Genomic DNA, 21,382 nt, shown 5'->3' on the forward strand with positions numbered 1-21,382 from the left:
GTCTTCCGAGTGTGTGTTTGTTCTGGTGTTTTGAGCTGGATTTTTGCTGCTGGTAGTGTGCTGTAAATGCTGACTTTGTGGCATGAATGATCTTTACAACAAGCAGAACCTCCCAGCCATGAGAAAGATTTGATATCTGTGTTATGAAGTGCTTGTAAATTGTAGTGGAAGGAATTGACAAGTAAGAATTTTATAATTTGTGGCTGTCCATTGTCCCTATGGGCTGTCAATGATTACAATTTGAAAATCTCAAAGTATACATGATTCATATCTTAGGAAGATTAATTGCATTAATTAAAATTTTAACAAAGTCTCCCTTTGATTAGAACAAATTGTTAGTTAAGACCACTAGAAAGCATCAACTGGCTGTATGATCCCTGTATTTCTCAACTGATTTCAAAAAATTAGAATGATTTGCCAATACCTGGTAGAACTGATCACTTTGTTGTTTTATGGTTAATTGAACAATTGTGTCTTTGAAGTCTGCACCTCTCTCGAATGTTTTGTGTAGCTTTGAAATTTGTGTTACATACTATTTTAAACCCAATAAAATAACTATATTTTCATAATTATTTTTTCTTTTAGATCATTTTCACAAAAAGAGAATTTGGCAACTACACAGTTTTCAGGCAAAATTGTTTTAAAATTGAATTCATAAAACTACTAAGCCTTCCTCCCTTCCTTCTTTCCGTTTTGAGGAGTATCCCAATTTAGCTAGTATTTGGTATCATTTGTGAGCTAGTTCTGTGATGGCATTTACTGCGTGATATCCATTTAATCCATCAGTGTGAAAGCAACAAGACCTTATTTTCTCCCTTTTGTAGGAAATGACACTCTACGTTTTTGTTTTTGACATCTTTAATTTCAGAGGTTGCCAATGATCAGATCAGGATCAAGATTGACTTCAAATATTTTAGTAAGAAATGGAAAGAAAAATGAGATCTTAACTTTCTAGTCTCCTAAACTACACATCATTGAGAAACAAGCTATATGGATGTGAAATTTGGGATAGAGGCTTAAGCTGCTTGAGCACCTTTTATCCCATAATAGTTGTAGAATATGAAGATCAGAATTTCCATAGGGGCACTGATATTTCATGGCCAACAATGTTTTTATTGTTGTTTTTTAAAATATATTTTTATTGATTTCAGAGAGGAAGGGAGAGGAAGAGAGAGAAACATCAATGATGAGAGAGAATCATTGATTGGTTGCCTTCTACATGCCCCCTATTGGGGATCAAGCCTGCAACCCCGGGCATGTGCCCTGACCGAGAATCAAACTATGGCCTCCTGGTTCATAGGTTGATGCTCAACCACTGAACCACACTGGTCAGGTAACAATGGGTTTCTTAAGGCCGTGTCATTTTAAATTGGCGTGAGGTCTGGTTATTGCTTCTCTAAATATGTATATGCGCCTGCCTTCAAATGAACTTATTTGCAGTAGTGCTAACTTGCTTTAACATTCTTGCTGACAATTCTAATGGACCTTAACACGGTCTACTTTATATAGTCACATCACAGGTTTTGGGAAGGATTCAGTCCAAATTTTGGGGGTGAATTTCTATACACAAGAAATACATGAGCTTTAAAAATTAAGAGGTTTGATTCTATTTTGAATTTGGATATCAAATGAATCTAAGCACATGACATTTTAATGCTGTTTATCTTTTCAAATAGATTTACCTTCTAATGCATGTGACAATAGGACTTTGCTCATCAGCTGGAACATACATTTCAGAGGAGTTGTTACCTAAAATATTATCATAAGGCATAAGAAAACACACGCTTTAAGTTGCCTTTCATGAACATAATTAAGAATTAATAAGCTAGTACTGATGGCTAGTCCCCAGAATTTCCAGTTTTGCCTTTTGTGACCTGTGTTATTAAAAGTCCATTATTTTTACAGACTTTATTAAATTGGATCTTATTAAAGCATTCTATATTTGCATTTGGTCTTTCATAATTCATTATTATTATGACATTTACTTTTTACCATCAGATCTGAAAACATATCATAAGCTACCCTTTTCTCTTGAAAGAAATGCTAATTTCAAACAGTCCTCTAATAGAAGAGAAAAGCTTTATCAGTTTTTTCATTTATTCCAGATCGTGTTAAGAATACTAATGCTAGACTTCAGTATGCTAATATCTGAGCTTTTTTTGGTCAAAAGCTTAGAATTATTATTTTTATCCCTTACTAAGTATGAAACTAAAAGATCTGCTACTATTGGAGAAAAAACGATTCTAAAGTACAATTCTTGTTTCTAAAAACTTGTGGAAATGTTGGTAAATGCTCTTTATATTAGGATAATGGTAGTCAATTTAACTTTGTACCTTGAAATATTTGTCCTATTTAAGAAATTGTTTTCTGTTAAAATTCATTTTGTTTGTTTTCTCATAGTTTAGGGTAGTACAGCTTACAGTGTTTAAGACTAAGAATCCTATGCTGTCAGCCTCATGTGGCATTTAGGGTGTGTTGCCTGCTTTTCTAAATGATCATCATTTCTATATCATTTATTAGGTAGTGGAAAATTCAATATAGCAAGACTTTACATATTGATATCAAACAAGCTGTCTAATTTTAACAACAAATTCAGCAAGTTTTATGTTGGGATACTAGTAAATTTATTAAACTCTGAAATGAAGCTTACTTTGCATTTTATCTCATTTTAGATTTCTGACCATGTGCAATAGACACTTTGGCAGTGTTATTGCACAAACTATTCGGACTCAAAAAACAGACCAGTTTCCACTTTTTCTGATTATTATGGGAAAGCGATCATCTAATGAAGTATTAAATGTGATACAAGGTAAAGTATATGTCACAAGGGGAGTACAGTGCCTTGTGTATATGATAACCTACAATATTTACTGTCAGAGCTGACAGCCATCTTTTATATTGGTGAATATTTTTGCATTTGAAAATATAGAACTTCTTGAGGAAGAAAAACTTCAAAAAGTATAGGTACTATGAAAAATGAAATACTCTGTATGAAAATCCAACAGAAATGCCTTAATAAAGTTACACAGCCCTTGAGACGTAGGATAATCATGTTAAATCTTCAGTATTGCTTAATTCCCTAAACTAGCAATTAAGTCATAACCAGTTGTCAAATATGACATTTCATATATGTATATATACCTAGAGATTTGCTGAATGCATGACTAGTTGAAAGAAATGCTTATCTTTAGTTATCTAGAAAGTTCAATGACTTGATACTACGAATGGAATTGATTACAAGGTGAATCCATCTCTAAGACTCCGATGCATGAAGTTATTAGGATACCTATGAATTTAAACTTCCATAAAAATTAATCTTTAAATTCTTTACTAAAAAAATAAGTGAATGATTTTTTTATTGATTAGCATAAAATATTACCTTATTCGTGGCAAAGCTTAAATTGAAAATAATATCTCTTTCCTATGCCACAGGTAAAAAGATGTTTCAGGTGCGCACACTAAATAAAACCTCAGTATTTTATGTTTTCTCTATAATTAGAACATTCTGTTTCATAAATAATGATAAAGAACTGCTCATCTGCCCTGGCCAGTTTTCTCAGTAGTTAGAGCGTTGGCCCATGGACAGAAGTGTTGTGGGTTCAATTCTTGGTCAGGGCACATACCCAGGTTTAGGGCTCGATCCCCAGTAGGGGGCTCTTAGGAGGCAGCCAATCAATGTTTCTCTCTCTCCCTTTCCCTTTCTCTAAAACCAATAAAAACATACTTTAAAAAATACTCACTTTTTTGTCTACATAGCTATGTGAGGTCAGATTGCTTCATAAATTTCAACTAAGACAATATATTATAATTGATTTACTATAGAAGTAGATATGAGAATCCAATTTACTCTGTTAAGCCACACATTAAAGAGATTTTTTTTAAATGTTAGACAATCCTATTCTTTTCACTAAACTTTTCCTATTGGAACATAGAGTCATTTTTCATAAAAAATGTGACATTTATATTAACACATAATAACTTTATTATTGTCACTTCTAAAAGATTTGATAAATATGTTTTAAATATTTCAGTTTTAATTTCTATCACAGTAAATGTTGATAACTATAACCCACATACAATTCTTTAGGGATCTCAAGAATATAAAGGGATTCTGAAGCCAAAAATTTTGAAAACCACTACAGTAAGCTATAAAGAAGAAATTTGCCCTGAACTTCATTAACTGGTATCTTTTCTCCATCTTGGATCATTAAGGGCTTAAGTATAAAGTACCCATAAGACCAGTTTGGCAGTGAGTCCTTACAGTTAGGGTTGAAGCATCCTATATAATAAAAGCCTAATATGCTAAGTGTCCGGTCGTCCAGTCAGCCATTCAACCAATCAAAGCGGCCTTAGCATATCATATGCTAATAATATACTAAGGTCGCCCAACTGCTCACGATGATGTGCACTGACAAGGGGCAGGTGCTCCGACCGGTAGGTTAGCTTGCTGCTGGGGTCCAGCCAATCGGGACTGAGCTAGACAAGCCGGACATGCCCTGGAGCCCACCCGCAGTCCCTCCCCAGCTGGCCAACCTCCCATGTCCCTCCCCGGCCCCAGTCGTGCACCGGTGGGATCCCTCGGCCTGGCCTGCACCCTCTTACAATCCGGGACCCCTCGGGGGATGTCGGAGAGCCAGTTTTGGCCCTATCCCGCAGGCCAGGCCGAGGGAACCCACTGGTGCACGAATTCGTGCACTGGGCCTCTAGTAGTTTATAAGCATTGGCTTAAGCCTGAAAATTAATGGTCAGTATTTAGTCAATTTTACCACTATGAATGGTATTTTCCCATTGATGATTCCAGTACCCTCCATAAAGTATTCATGCCTTGAACTCTGAGTCATATGCACTACAGTTTACAAATAAGAAATGAAAACTCAAGGATTTGCACAGGAACAAAATCTGCATTACACTTGATCCTAAACTTTTTGCCATTTATCATGTCTGTTAATAATAACTACCAGTGATTATGCGTGTATTATGTACTAGGCACTTTATATTATCTCTAATCCTTCTACGAACCCTACAGAGATAGTGTTACCTTTATTTTGCAGACAAGAATATTGATCCTTAGAGAGCTACAGTCAATCACTCATTCACTTATTTATTTATTAAGTGAATATTTGCTAAACTCTCATCATGTGCTAGATAATTTCTAAGTACTAGATCATAGTGGTGAAACTAGGGTTATAACTATGACTACAAAACCAGTTTTAACTAGATAAGAGCATATTAGTTCGTATATTTTTTAGATTATAGTTATTATGATTAATTCTAGAATGACTTCCCATTTTATAATAATTAAGTTTGACAATCGCCATGTGTTGCTAGGTAACACAACAGTGGATGAGTTAATGATGAGACTCATGGCAGCAATGGAGATCTTCACAGCCCAACAACAGGAAGATATAAAGGATGAGGTAAGGTGAAAGTTTAAGTAGACATTTACTAGAATTTTGATGAGTGATTTGTCAAATGGTGATGCTTGCCTATGTCATGATTGATAAGTAAGAATGATAAAGATGCATTTCCAGATTAAGCAAGACTTTTATGTCATTGAGTTTACCTTGCAGTCCACTCTTTTCATGACCCCATGACCCAACAATTTTTTTAACTTTATGGACATTTATGCTTTGCTAGATTTGGTGTGATGGCAGGAGGTGAATTTGTAGGAAATGAATTCCAAAGCGTACTAGTATTTACAGAAGAAACTACAGTCCAGGAAATCTTGTCTACTATATGGGTTTTTTACACACTTTTAAGGTCCTTTTTACTCTTTTTAAATATGAGACTGACTAGCAATAAACATAGTTTGCATTTGAACATATTTTTTAAGCACTGTGAGCATTAGCAAAAGATCTCCAAAATTCTGAATTTCTCAGTCTCTTGAATATATTCATGTGGTATAGAGAACATGAGTATAGAACCTCAAATAAAATACTGATAACAGCAATGTTGATAATGACAAAGGTTGTCAACACTTAATGAATATTTATCATGTACTCCTCAAAACTTATGATCCTCAAAACAACCCCATGCGGTTCTATATGAATCAGACAGTCTGGCAGGAAACAGGTGGCACTTTCAAACTGGGTGAATTGAAAAGAGTTCAATAAGGGAACTGTATAAAGATATGGACAGGGTTAATGGAAGTCAGCAATGGATAATACAGAGCCTAGGGCTTAAGGGAGCCATTACCATCCTTATGGTTAAAGTCCTAGGAATGGTGTATGGAGAGGACTGCTTCTGATAGAGGGATATAACCAGCCCTTGGTGACCTGGTAGGGAATAAATTGCTAGTACCTCCTATTCATCTAACCCAACTAGAACTTCCATGGGCAAAAAGCTAGGTAGAGCATGGATACTGAGGGGCAATAGAAGATAATCTAGCACAGATAGGTACTGTTTTCTCCATTTTTCAGATGAGAAAACTAAGGATCAGAAAGTTAATTTACCCAAGGTCATACAGCTGGTTGAACCTATAATAATCTTAAGTGATCATTAGTGCTTTATCAGTCAAGAAATTTCTAGATTTGGAAAATAGCTTTAAGACAAAATAAGAAACAAATATTAACATTTGTTTATTTGATATGCTAAGTTCACAGCTATTAATAAAATCATTTTTAATTTTGTTTCTTTTTAATTAAATTATGAAAATATTTCTGTAGAACAGATGAGGGAGAGTTTGATTTCTGAGCAAAGATGAAAAGTTTCTAGGTATAGTGAATGTTTTCAATAGAATACCCTTTATCCATTGCAAACGGGACGTGTAGACAATTTTAATATAATCTTGTATATTGTATTTTATTTACTTGTGTGTCTTTCATAAACCTGAGTTTGTTAAAAGAACAAGGTTGTATCATATTCACATTTGTAACTCTATATTCCCTGACAGTATACCTAGCAGTAGGCACTCAAATGTTTGTCTCCCTTGTTGGTTTTGCTTAGTGGTTAGAATATCGGCCTGCAGACCGAAGGATCTTGGATTTGATTCCCGGTCAAGTGCTTGTACCTCAGTTGCAAGTTCAATCCCCAGCCCCAGTCAGGGGGCACATATGGTAGGAAACTAGTCAATGTGTCTCCCTCACATCGATATTTTTTTCTCTCTCCCCCTTCCTTCCTCCCTTTCACTCTCTCTAAGAATCAATGGAAAAAATATCCTCAGGTGAGGATTAAAAATAAATAAATAAATAAATAAATAAATAAATAAATAAATAAATAAATAAATAAATAAATAAATAAAATGCCAAATGATTGGATAAGTGAATAATTAGAAGAATTTACATGAAATAATATTATTTAAAAAATAATACTTCAGTGATTCTGCTAACAGAATCATTCATGAATATAATTTTAACTGGAAGCTTAAGATATCTTATTTGAAATGTTTAAAAAGTAAAGGCAAGCCCGGCCAGTGTGGGTCAGTGGTTTGACATCAATCCAGGAACCTGGAGATCAGGGTTGGATTCCTGGAGAGGGTATATGCTTGGGTTGTGGACTTGATTCCCCAGAATGGGGCCTGCAGGAGGCAGGTGATTGATGATGTTTCTCTCTCATTGATGTTTCTCTCTAACCCTTTCCCTTCCTCTCTCTCTAAAAATCAAGAAAAACATACTAAGAAGAAAGTGAAGGTAAATTCACAATTACAGGGAACAGTGTTTTTTATCACATAGACTCAGCAGATAGGAAATTATTATGATCTATGCATAGTCCTTCCAAAAGAAGTCTTTAAACTTAGAAAAGCTTTTCTTAGGAACACTCTACTTACCACCCAAATAATAATTTTCATGAAGGCACTCTAAAAACAGAGAAGTCCTTACCTCTTGCAGTTAAATTTCAATAAAAATTTCATTAATATGGAGCCTTGGATTTTTCCTGTAACCCTCATATTCAATTTTGTGCTAAGTATTAAAGGAATTAAAGTCAATTTCTTTACCAATGAATTATGAGGAACACAAAATAAGATAAAAGAATGAACTGGGAATATGCATACAGATATTGTGCTTTCCTATTATACAGCATAATCTGTAAATCTGGTACTAATGAGACATAAGATTTAAATGTCTGAAGAATGTATTTAGTAAATTATTGTCAATCAATGCCTCTATTCTAGGATAAACATAATCTTGAAAGGCAACACACCTATTATTACAAATTCCTAACTAAGTACAGTAGTTCATTATTTTGAAATGTCATTGTCATTTTATAGAGTAACAGATAAACATCTTTCCACCATATACCTGATTACCTTTCCCTCAAAGTAAATGAAACACTGACTATTAAGAAAAATTACAAACAACAGTTTTACAACAATAAAAGTAACCTAGTGAGCATTAAAACTGTAAACTAGTTATAACATTGTAAACTAGCTAGAACAAGGCTAAAAGCAAAAATAGACTGTGGCTATTGTCATAGAGTGATAATTGCTTTCCTCCTTTTTGTTGCCAATAGCCCCTCATTGGAACAAAGCACCTCTCTGTCCCCAGGATCTAGCCCAGTACTATATATTTAATAAATGCTCAGTAAGCACTTACAAAACCAAACTGATAATCATTAATGAAAATGTCTATGAAAAAGCTTTAGGCAGTTCTGTCAAAAAGAGGCTCATTTAATGTATTCTTCTTCCTCCTCCTCTTCTTCCTTCTCCTCCTCTTCCTCTTCTTCCTCTTCTTACTCCTCCTCCTACTCCTCCTCCCCCCGTCCTCCTCCTTGGTTGTAGGTCCTTGCCTGCAAACTTTCTGTTGATAAATCAGCTGACAGTTGTATGTGCACTCCCTTGTAGGTAACTAACTGCTTTTCTCTTGCTGCTTTTAAGATTCTCTCTTTGTCTTCAACCTGTGGCATTTTAATTAAGATGTGTCTTGGTGTGGGCCTCTTTGGGTTCATCTTGTTTGGAACTCTCTGTGCTTCCTGGACTTACAAGTCAATTTCTTTTACCAGGTAGGGGAAGTTTTCTGTCATTATTTCTTCAAATACGTTTTCATATCTTGCTCTCTCTCTCTTCTCCTTCTGGCACCTCCATAATGCGAATGTTGGTACTCTTGAAGTTGTTCCAGAGGCTCATTATACTATCTTCATATTTTTGGATTCTTTTTTCTTTTGGCTCTTCTGATTGGATGCTTTTTGCTTCTTCATATTCCAAATTGTTGGTTTTATTTTTGGAATCCTCTACTGTTGAAACCCTATAAATTATTCTTTATTTCAGTTAGTGTATGTTTATTTTCTGACTGGACTTTTTTTACGTCATTGTTTTTTTGTTTTGTTTTTTAAATATATTTTATTGGTTGTCTACAGAGAGGAAGGGAGAGGGATAGAGAGTTAGAAACATCAATAAGAGAGAAACATCGATCAGCTGCCTCCTGCACACCCCCTACTGGGGATGTGCCTGCAACCAAGGTACATGCCCCTGATTGGAGTCGAACCTGGGACCCTTCAGTCTGCAGGCCAACGCTCTATCCACTGAGCCAAACCGGTTAGGGCTTTTTTTACATTTTTGACATTCTCACTAAGATCCATGAAAGTCTCACTAAGTTCCTTGAAGCTCTCATTAAAACCCTTGAGTAATCTTATAACCATTGTTTTGAATTCTGTACCCAGTAGCTTGCTTCCTTTCATTTCTTTTATTTGTAACATGTTTCTTTGTCTCCACATTTTGACTGCTTCCCTGTGTTTGCTTCTATGCATTAGCTAGAGCTATTATGTTTCCTGGAATTGGTAGAGTGGCCTTGTGTATTAGGTGTCCTATAAGGCCCAGTGGCTCAGCTTCCCCAGTCACCTGAGCTGGGCACTCTAGATTCTCCCCTGTGTGGGCTGTGTACACACTCTTGTTGTAATTGAGCCTTTATTGCTGTTGGCATCACTGGAAAGAATTGACTTTCAGGCCAATTGGCTGTGAGGACCAACTGTGTCTATAATAGAAGAGTTGCTATGCAGGAGATACCATTATGGAGTAGCACTTGCTTCATTGGGGCTTTGGTGCTCACTGAGCCTGCCCCTTGAGTGTGTCACTTGTGGATGCATAATCCAATAAGGTCTGAAGATGTCCACTGGATGCACTGGCTCTGGGGCCTCCCAGGAAGTGCAAAGTCAGCCATTGCCTGGAGCCACCCAGCAGGAGCTACAGAGTGAACTGCAGATGGCTGCTACTTGTATTGCAGTAGGAAGTGCCCAGACGAGGTTCACAGCAAGGCAGATTGGTGCTAATGCCAGGTCTTGGGCCTTTTATTGGTAGGTTTGGGGCACACTGGCTCCAGCTGCTGCTTGTTCAAGAGATTTTAGCAAAGTTTGAAGCCTGAGCCAGGACAGGCTATTCATATGGAAAAGCTGCTGCAAACAGCTTGGGTGGGGCTACAGATTGGATGAGGTGGGGTTTCAGGGAATCACCAGGGTGGAGCAAACAATGTGGGCCACACTGATGGAAACTCAGATATGGCTGCCAGTCAGCTCTACAACAAGAGAGTTCCCAGCATAGGAACAATGACCCCTGCGAGCACCCCTGTCTGGAAGAAAGCCACCCCCTAGTTCCTGCCCGGATAGTCAAGTTCTTCCCTGTATGTCTCTGGATTCCCCCAAAGCTGCTGCCCAGTGCTGGAGCTCAGAGGAAGCAGGACCATGTAAATTTGTGCATGGGCCCTTTAAGAGGAACACCCACTTCTCCAGCAGTCTCCATGTTACTCAGCCACAATCCTTGCTGATTTTCACAGCCTGAAGTTACAGGGACTTCTCTTGCCAGCTCTGAACCCTGGTCTGGGTGTCTGGTGTGCAGCTGGGACCCCTCTGCTTCTCACAGGAGGCCTTGGAGATATCCCTCCCAACTAAAAATACTCCACATATGGATGTCAGACTAGCTCGTTCCATGACTCCACCCCTCCTACCAGTGCTTTCTTCTTTACTTCTCTAGTTGTAGGGCTTCCATTCTGTCAGGTTTCAGGTGGTTCTGAATGATGGTTTTTCAGTTTTTAGTTGTAGTTTTGATGTGGTTGTGGGAGGCAAGGGAGTACAGGCATTTACCTCCACCACCATCTTGGTTTCCCTAATTTTATTTTCTTGAAGGATCCTTGTCTAGTTTTGGTATCAGGGTAATACTGGCCTTGTATCATTAGTTTGGAAGAGTTTGCTCCTCTTATTAATTCTTCTTTAAATGTTCGTAGAATTCACCAGTGAAACCATCTGGGCCTGGACTATTCATATTTTCTATTTCATCCTGATTCATTCATGTTAGGTTTTATGTTTCTTGGAATTTATCCATTTCTTCTAGGTGATCTCATTTGTTGATTGTATAATTGTCCATAGCTGTCTCTTATGATCCTTTGTATTTCTGTGGTATCAGTTGTAACATCTCCTCTTTCATTTCTGATTTTATATGTTTCAGTTCTCTTTTTTCTCAGTGAAATGGTTTGTCAATTTTTTATCTTAAAAAAAAACAGCTGTTTCATTGATCTTTTTATTGTCTTTTTAGACTCAATATATTTAATTTATTTCTGCTCTGATCTTTGTTTTTTCTCTCCTTCTTCTAAATTTGGGCTTTGTTTGATTTTTTTTTTATTCCCTCTAGATTTAAGTTAGATTGTTTATTTACGATCCCTCTTGTTTCTTGATACATGCATTTATCTCTATGAACTATTCTCTTAGGATTTCTCTTGCCCATATGTTTTAGTATGTTGTATTTCCATTTCCACTTGTCTTTAGGCATTTTTTATTAATCTTTTGATTTCTTCTTTGACTCATTGTTTGTTCGGTAGCATGTTGTTTAATCTCCACATATTTGTGAATTTTTCAGTTTTCTTCTTGTACTGATTTCTAGTTTTATGCCATTGGGTGAGGAAAGATGCTTGATATGACTTCAGTTTTCTTAAATGTATTAAGATTTGTTTTGTGGCCTAACATATGTGATCTGTTCTGAAGAATGTTCCATATGTGCACTTGAGAAGACTGTGTATTCTGTTGCTTTTTCATGAAATGTTCTGTATACGTCTGTAAATGTCTAAAATGTTTCCTTATTGATTTTATATCTGGATGAAAATGGGTATTAATATCTCCTGCTATTATTTTATTGCTGTCTATTTCTCTCTTTAGGTCTATTAATATTTGCTTTATAGTTTTAGAGCTCCTATATTGGGTGCATAAGTATTTTAAGAGGATTTTTTACCCAGTGTGATATCTGTGAAGTGATCAGGTGGATGAAGCTCTGGGAGCACCTAACCTGGATGAGCTGGACATGCTGTGTAAGCAGGGAGCTCACTTGACATGGAGCACACAAAAGGGTTCTTGCACTCTCTGAGTGCAAGCTATAAGGCAGATGGAGTAGGTGAGAATGAAGATAATAATAGCCACTCTTCAGGATCCGGCTACATGCCATGCATACTTCTGGTCTCTAGGGCAGTATTTCTCAGTGTAATTCCTGGACTACTGGAGTACTCAGCTACCTACCAAGAATTCCAAGCAGCTAGGTATGAAAAAGCAATGTAATAAAATTTTTTTATATTTATTTCACATTTTCAAATGTGAAATGAATTACAATATCCCTCCAGATTTTAGTTCATGTATTGTTACAATTAGACTGCTCATATATAACAAGGATTGTATTGGTTGTTTTGACTTAACATTCATTTAATTGGGGGAGTTGACTTTGGCTTTTAGTTTCCATGTCATTCACATGTTAGTTAAATTTACATTAATTTCCTTGCTTAAATTAGTTATATTCTTAGTTCCCCAAAATTGATTAGGGCTTAAATGTGGTTCTTGAAGCATAAAGTTGAAAATAGTATAATAAATATTGTAAACCAGTTTAACATAGTTCAGGCTAGTTCAAAATTAGGGTAAACATAATTGAGGAAATTCTAATGTTAGGGTAGAGGATTAGGAGAAAATTTTTGGAAATCATATATCTGTTTCTTCTGAGACAAGTATACTGGTGTCTCAGTCAGAGGTCTCAGAGTAAGTGTCAGCAGGCCCCACCCCAGACCTGCTGAATTATGATTATGAGAGTGGGATCCAGCAATGCTATGTTTTAACAAACCCACCTGTTGCTTCTGCTACACACTACAGTTTGAGATCTTCTGTTCTAAGGGAAAGGTCTGAGCAGGCATTTTAATAATAAAGTATGAGATAAAACTTTTTATGACATTGATAATAAAGGTGAAAATGCAATGGCCTTGTTCAAATTTTATATCTCAGCAATATATCCCTAAGTATCCTAAACCTGTCTTTTGAAAGCTAAAAATACCATAGTTTTTAATTTAAGATTTCTTAAGAAAAAATTAACTGTGGTGCACATGGCTTTAATCATAAAGAGTTTGATTTTTTTCCCAAAAAAACTTGATAATTTTCCTCATTCTTTATTGAAAGAATTTGATTATATACAGTAGAGGATATTTCAAATTCCCAAATAAGGCTTTAACAGAGTATGAAAATAAACATTTTAAAGAATGAATTAGGATTCTACTTACCACTATCTCCCAAGGTTAAACAGTCAACTTTTCATCTTTGAGTGTGATAAACTTGTTTACTTAAGTCTGACAGAACTTTAAGTAGCCCTTTATAAGAAATCTCTACATAATTTGAGACCTTGTTTGATCCAAATATTCAGACATAACTGAAAGAACCAACAAGCATATGCTTCTTTTTTATTACCTTAAAAGAGGTTTTTAATTTATCATTTGCTTCTATTTTTAATGATCTGTCATTGGAATTTCCTGTTGTTAGAAACAAAGAAAAGAAATGGGATCTGAAAACTACACTATTGCTGAAACTAGGAGTCATTAAACTGGATATAAATAGCCTTTGTGAAATATTACAAACAATATAAATTACCTTCTAATCGTTTATAAACTATTATTAGTATGAATTAAATATTATGGATTACATTTATTATGTAAGAATTATGATCTTAGCAATTTTCCTAAAGTTGGTGGTTTTGCACATGGGCCAGTATCATGTGCTTGGTATTAAAGTCCACTTCTTTTTTTAAAAAATATATTTGTATTGATTTTATTTATTTTATTTTTTTATTAATTTTTTTCTTTATTTTTTAAATAAATCTTTATTGTTCAGATTATTACAGTTGTTTTTCCTCCCATAGCTCCCCTCCACCCAGTTCCCACCCCTCTTCATGCCCTTACCCCCCACCCACCCACTGTCCTCGTCCATCGGTGTATGATTTTTGTCCAGTCTCTTCCCTCACCCCCCACATCCCCTTCCCCTGGAGATTTATCAGACCACTCCCTTTCTATGCCCCTGATTCAATTCAATTCACCAGTTTATTCTGTTCATCAGATTTTTTATTCACTTGATTTTTAAATTCACTTGTTGATAGGTATGTATTTATTGTCACTTTATTGTTCATAATTTTTATCTTTACCTTTTTCTTCTTCCTCTTCTTAAAGAATATCCTTCAGCATTTCTTAAAATACTGGTTTGGTGGTGATGAACTCCTTTAGCTTTTTCTTGTCTGTGAAGCTCTTTATCTGACCTTCAATTCTAAATTATAGCTTTGCTGGGTAGACTAATCTTGGTTGTAGGTTCTTTCTATTCATCACTTTGAATATTTCTTGCCACTCCCTTCTGGCCTGCATAGTTTCTGTTGAGAAATCCGCTGACAGTCGTATGGGTACGCCCTTGTAAGTAACTAACTGTTTTTTCTCTTGCTGCTTTTAAGATTCTCTCTTTGTCTTTTGCTCTTGGCATTTTAATTATGATGTGTCTTGGGGTGGTTCTCTTTGGATTCCTCTTGTTTGGGGTTCTCTGTGCTTCCTGGATTTGTAAGTCTATTTCTTTCACCAGGTAGGGGAAGTTTTCTGTCATTATTTCTTCAAATAGGTTTTCAATATCTTGTTCTGTCTCCTCTTCTGGCACCCGTATAACTGGGATGTTGGTACACTTGAAGGTGTCCCAGAGGCTCTAAGGACACTATCCTCATACTTTGGGATTTTTTCTTTTTTTTTTCCTTTTTCTTTTTTTTTTTTTTTTGCTTTTCTAGTTGGGTGTTTTTTGCTTCATCGTATTTCAAATCTTTGACTTGCTTCTTGGGATCCTCTGGATTGCTGTTGGATCACTGTATATTATTATTTATTTCAGTCAGTGTATGCTTAATTTCTAATTGGTCCTTTTTCATATCCTTGAGGGTCTCACTAAATTTCTCAGAGGTTTCTAGAAGATTCTTGAGTAACCTTATAACTGTGGTTTTGAACTCTATATCCAGTAGTTTGCTTTCCTCCATTTCTTTCACTTGTGACCTATTTCTTTGTCTCCGCATTTTGGCTGCTTTCCCGTGTTGATAGAGTGGCTTTGTGTGCTAGGTGTCCTATAGGGCCCAGTGGCTCAGCCTCCCTAATTACCTGAGGTGGACACTCTTGTTGCACCCCTTTGTGGGCTGTGTGCACAGTCTTGTAGTTAAGCCTTGATTGCTGTTGGTATCCCTGGGAGGAATTGACCACCAGGCCAATTGGCTGTGAGGACCAGCTATGTCTACAATGGGAGAACTACTGTGCTGAATACACCCTTATGGGGCAGGACTTGCTTCAGTGAGGCTTTGGTGCTCACTGAGTCTGCCCCTTGAGTGTGTCGCTTATATGTGAAGAGTTGTACTCTGTTATGGTCTCACACTGACCACTGGGTACACTGGTTCTTGGATCTCCAAGGAGGTGCAAAGTCAGCCACTGCCTGAGGCCACCCAGCAGGAGCTACAGAGAGATCTGTAGGTTCCTCCTCTTTGTTTGGGATTTGGAAGTGCCCAGATGAGCCCAGCTGTGTAGCAACACAGGCTCTTGTCAAGCCTTAGGCCTTCTTTTGGAAGCTTTGGCGCTCTCTGACCCAGCTGCAGTTTGTTAGGTTTTAGGTTGCAAGAGGGACAGGCCATTCATATGCAAAAGCTGCTGCACACAGCTTGGGTGGTATTGTAAATTGGGTGGGGCAGGGTCTCAGGGAATCACCAGGGCGGAGCAACCAGCCATGGCTACCAGTCAGCCCCACCTCAGAGAGCTTCGGGGTCTGTTTCATGCGGCCCGTGCAGGAATAATGAACGCTGCAAGCACCTCTGCCAGAAAGCTGCCCTCTCGTTCCAGCCCGATGCCAGACAGGGCAGTTTCTCCCCGTATGAGTCTGGGTCCCCAGAGTCTCGCCCGGAACTGGACTTCAGAGCAATCGGGAGCTTCTGTCTCCCTCCCAATTGAAAAAGAACACAGCGTACCCAGTTGCCAGCCCATTTCTGCGCGCGACTCTGTACCTCTGGACTTCCACACCTCTGCACTTCCTACCAGCCTCAATGCGCTTTTCTCTTTTTTTCTACTTGTAGAACTTCCACTCAGCCAGCCTTCCCGTGCTTCTGGGTGATATCCGTTTTGTCTTTTAGGTGTAGTTTTGATGTGGTTGTGCTAGGCAGCAAGTACATGTGTGTAGCTATGCTGCCATCCTGGTTCCTCTATTTGTATTGATTTTAGGGAGAGGAAGGGCAGGGATAGAGAGATAGAAACATCGATAAGAGAGAAACATCCATTGGCTGTCTTCAGTATGCTCCTTACTGGAGACTGAGCCCAAAAACCGAAAATTGGCATGTTCCCTAACCGGAGATAGAATCGTGACCTCCTGGTTCATGGGTCGATGCTCACCCACTGAGCCACACCAGATGGGCTAAAGTCCACTTCTTTACCAATAAATTATGGGGAACACAAATTAAGATGGAAGAGTAAACTGGGGATATGCATGTAAATACTGTGCATTCGTACTATTATAAAACATAATCTATTCATCTGGTATTAATAAGATTCATTGATGAAAAAAAGTAACAAAATCCAATACCATTTTATAATGAAACCATATAACACACTAGGAATGTAAGGGAACTTCCTCTACATAATAAAGGTGATGTATGAGAAACCCACAGCTAACATTTATACTCAATGATAAAACACTGGAAAGTTTACCCCCTGAGACAAGGATGCCTATTACCTCTGGTATTCAACATAGTAGTGGAAGTTCTATACAGAGCAGTTAGGCATGAAAATAAATAAGAGGCAGCCAAATTGGAAAGGAAGAAGTAAAGTTTTCTGTCTTCACAGATGACATGATCTGTTATGTGAGAAACTTAAAGATTATGAACACACACACACACACACACACACAACCTGTTAGAACTAATAAACAAATCTGGCAAAGTTGCAAGATCTAAAATAAAAAATGGTTATATATATATATATATATATATATATATATATACACACACACGTATATATACATATGTATATATATATATATACACGCACACACACACACATATATATATATACACACACTAGCAACAATAAATCTGAAAATTAAATTTAGAAAACAATTCCATTTACAATAGCATCAAGAATCATAAAAATTTAGAAATAAATTTAGTCAAGGAGGCTGAAACTTTGTACACTGAAACTATAAAATATTGCTGAAAGAAATTAAAAATACTTAAATAAATGGGAATACTTCCCATGTTTTTGGGATTCAAATACTTAATGTTTAGATGACAACACTATTCAAATCAATCTGCAGGTGCAGTGTAATCCTTATCAAAATCCCAAGAATATTTTTTGCAAAAAAATCTGTTCTAAAATTCATATGGAATTTTAAGGAATCCAAAATAATCAAGACAGTCTTGGGGGGGAAAAACCCACAAATAGGAGGATTGACACTTCATGGTTTTAAAACTTACTTTGACCTTGCCCTGGCCGTTTGCTCAGTGGTTAGATCATCGTCCTGCACACCAGAGTGTCTCAGGTTTTATTTCAAGTCAAGGGCATGTACCTGGATTGAAGGTCCTCTTCCCACCCCTGCACCCCTGGGTGGGACATGTGGGAAGCAGCAATTGATGTATCTCTGTCACAGGGATGTTTCTCTCCCACCACCCACACACTCCCTCATCCTTTCCACTCTAAAAAAAAATTAATGGAAAAAATATTCTCACTCTTTGGGTGAGAATTTTAAAAAAACAACAACTTACTATTGCCCTAGCCCAGTGGTCGGCAAACTCATTATTCAACGGAGCCAAATATCAACAGTACAATGATTGAAATTTCTTTTGAGAGCCACATTTTTTAAACTTAAACTATATAGGTAGGTACATTGTTATTAACTTAATTAGGGTACTCCTAAGCTGGCTTTTGTTTAAAACGTCCTCAATCTGATTGAGGTACGTTCGCTGAAGTCGACCCCTTCCAACTCTCCCATCCTCAACTCGTGCATGAATCACGCGCCTCCCCCTCGCTGCATATCCCACGGCCCACCTGTGCTACGTCTCCCATTGCCCGACCAACCGACACCCCCCACTTCTTCTAACACCACTTCTTCAAAATAGACTAGACTTGCCCAGGCAGAAAACCGACTTCTGTGCATGGGCCACGAAGTTTTCAATTGCACTATACGTGCATGCCCGCACATGGTATTTTGTGGAAGAGCCACACTCAAGGGGCCAAAGAGCCACGTGTGGCTCGTGAGCAGTGGTTTGCCGACACTGCCCTAGCCAGTTTGGCTCAGTGGATAGAGCGTCAGTCTGTGGACTGAAGGATCCCGGATTGGATTCCAGTCAAGGTCACATCCCCAGATTGCAGGCTCCATCTCCAGTAGGGAGTGTGCAAGAGGCAGCCAATCAATGATTACCTCTCTCCCTCTCCCTTCCTCTCTGAAATCAATAAAAATATATTTAAAAGAAATACTATAAGCCTATAATATCAAAACAGTACTACTACCATAAAAATAGATATGTAGTCCAATGGAATAGAAAAGAGCTCAGAAATATTCCCTCATAATGTAATGTTTTCAACAAGGGCGTGAAGACCATTCAATGGGTAAAGAATAGTCTCTTCAACCAATGGTACTGAAAAGACTGGATACCCAGATGCAAAAGAGTGAAGTTGAACCCTTTTGAATACCATACACAAAAACTAGAGGCCCGGTGCATGAAATTTGTGCATGGGGGGTGTCCCTCAGCCCAGCCTGTACCCTCTCCAATCTGGGACCCCTTGAGGGATGTCTGACTGATCCCCCCAACTGCCCTCCCCAGTGGGATCGGGCCTAATTGGGCAATCGGACATCCCTCTCACAATCCAGGACTGCTGGCTCCCAACCACTCACCTGCCTGCCTGCCTGATCACCCCTAACTGCCCCCCCCCCCCGCCAGCCTGATCACCTCCTAACCACTCCCCTGATCACCCCCTGACTGCTCCCCTGCTGGCCCAATTGCCACTAACTGTCCTCCCCTGCCAGCCTGGTCGCCCCCAACTGCCCTCCCCTGCAGGCCTGGTCACTCCTAACTGCCCTCTCCTGCAGGCCTGGTCCCTCCCAACTGCCCTCCCCTGCAGGCCTGATTGCCCACAACTGCCCTCCCCTGCCAGCCATCTTGTGTCCACATGGGGGCGGCCATCTTGTGTGTTGGAGTAATGGTCAATTTGCATAATACCTCTTTATTATATAGGGTGAACTCAAAATGGATCAAAGACCTAAGTTTAAGAGCCAAAACTATAAAACTCTTAGAATAAAATAAGGAGAAAGTCTTCATGATCTTGGACTTGGCAATAGTTTCTTAAATATGATATCAAAAACACAAACAACCAAAAAAAAAAAAAAAGTTGGACTTTATAAAAATTAAAAACTTTTGTTCATCTAAGAACACTATCAAGAGAGTGAAAAGACAACCCACAGAATACCTGCAAATCATATGACATGAGTTTAATACTCAGAATATATAAAGAACTCCCACAGCTCAACAACCAAAGTCAAACAGCAGAATTTAAAAATGGGCAAAGGACTCAATCAATGATTCTCTCTCATTATTGATGTTTGTATCTCACCCTCCCTTCCTCTCTGAAATAAGTAAAAATATATTTTTTAAATGGGCAAAGGACTGAATAAACATTTTCCTGAAGAAGATACCCAAATGGCCAAGAAGCACAGAAAAAGATGCTCAGCATCATTAGTTGTTAGGAAATGCCAATCAAAACCTCAATGAGATACCACTTCACATCCATGAGGATGCCTATGATCCAAAAGAATGTAAAATAATACATGTTGACAAGTATGTAGAGAAATTAGAACCCTTGTACATTGCTGATGGGAATGTAAAATGATGCAGACACAGTGGAAAACAGGCAGTTTCTCAAAAAGTTAAACAGAATTATCACATTATCCACCTCTAGGCATATACCTAAACAAATTGAAAATGGACTCCGATACTTATACATGAATGTTCACTGCATCATTATTCAAAATAGCCAAAAGGTGGAAATATCCAGATCCATTAACAGGTGAATGGATGAACAAAATGTCATATATCCACACTAGGAATATTATCCAGTCATAATAAAGATTGAAGTACTTATAATTGCTGCAATATGGATGAACCTTGATGACCTGAAAATGAAAGGTGCCAGACACAAAAGGACAAATATTGTATGGCTCCACTTATATGATATATCTTGAATAGGCAAATTTGTGAAAACAGAGTCATTTGGCACTTACTGGGGTCTGGAGATATGGAGTGAGTGGCTTGGGGTTTTATTGCTTAACTAGAATTTTTATTGCTTAACACGAATTCATGCACGGGTGGAGTCCGGCTGACCTGGCCCCAATTGGGGCAGATTGGGGCCGGGCCTGGCTGGCTTGCCCCGCCCACTATTGGGGTGGGGGGGGGGGGCGATCAGGGGTGGGGCCGGCCAGGGGGAGGGGGTGTGGGCTGATCAGGGTGGTGGGTGTCCATAGGGGGTGGGGCCAGCTAGGAGAGGGGCTGCGGGCGATTGGCCGGCCAGCTCTGTCCCTGATTGGGGTAGGGGAGCCGATCTGGTGTGGGGCCAGGTGGGGGGAGGGGCTGCAGGAGGTTGGCCAGCCAGCCCCATCCCCAGATCAGGCTGGTTCAATAGCCGCAGTGGGCGTCATAGTGACCCATCGTTCTGGTCGTTGCAGCATTCCGGTCACTTGCTTTTTATATATATAGACTAGAGGCCTGTTGCATGAAGAGATTCGTGCAATAGGCCTTCCCTTCTCCTGGCTGCCGGCACAGGTTTTCCTCCAGCACCTGGGACCCAGGCCTTCGCTCCCGCCAGAACTGCCTTCCATCCTCCGTCTTCGGGGCCCTGGCCGGAGCCACCTTCCGTCTTCTGTCTTTGTGGCTCCGGCTCACCTTCAGTCTTTGCTCCGCCGCTTGGAGCCTATGTATGCAAATTAACCGCCATCTTTGTTGGTGGTTAATTTGCATATCGTGCTGATTAGCCAATGGGAGGCGTAGCGAAGGTATGGTCAATTACCCTGTTTGTCTATTATTAGATAGGATAGGTATAGAGTTTCTTTTTGGGGTGATGAAAAAGTTACAGAAATAGGTAGTGATGCCCAGCCAGCATGGCTCAGTGGTTGAGCGTCGACCTGT

The 21,382-nt window shown here is 38.5% G+C and overlaps 1 protein-coding gene across 4 annotated transcripts in view; it reads left to right on the forward strand.

Annotated features, from left to right (window-relative positions):
• The window catches only part of FAF1 (Fas associated factor 1), a 399,416-nt gene that overhangs the window by 317,977 nt on the left and 60,057 nt on the right, over positions 1-21,382 (forward strand). For all 4 annotated transcript variants that reach the window (XM_059689641.1, XM_059689643.1, XM_059689642.1 and 1 more), the window contains 2 exons: positions 2,673-2,809; positions 5,329-5,417. In XM_059689641.1, the coding sequence (XP_059545624.1) occupies positions 2,673-2,809; positions 5,329-5,417 (226 nt within the window). The remainder of the gene's footprint in view (positions 1-2,672; positions 2,810-5,328; positions 5,418-21,382) is intronic.

This window comes from Myotis daubentonii, chromosome 3 (assembly GCF_963259705.1).
Source record: "Myotis daubentonii chromosome 3, mMyoDau2.1, whole genome shotgun sequence".
NCBI lineage: Eukaryota > Metazoa > Chordata > Mammalia > Chiroptera > Vespertilionidae > Myotis > Myotis daubentonii.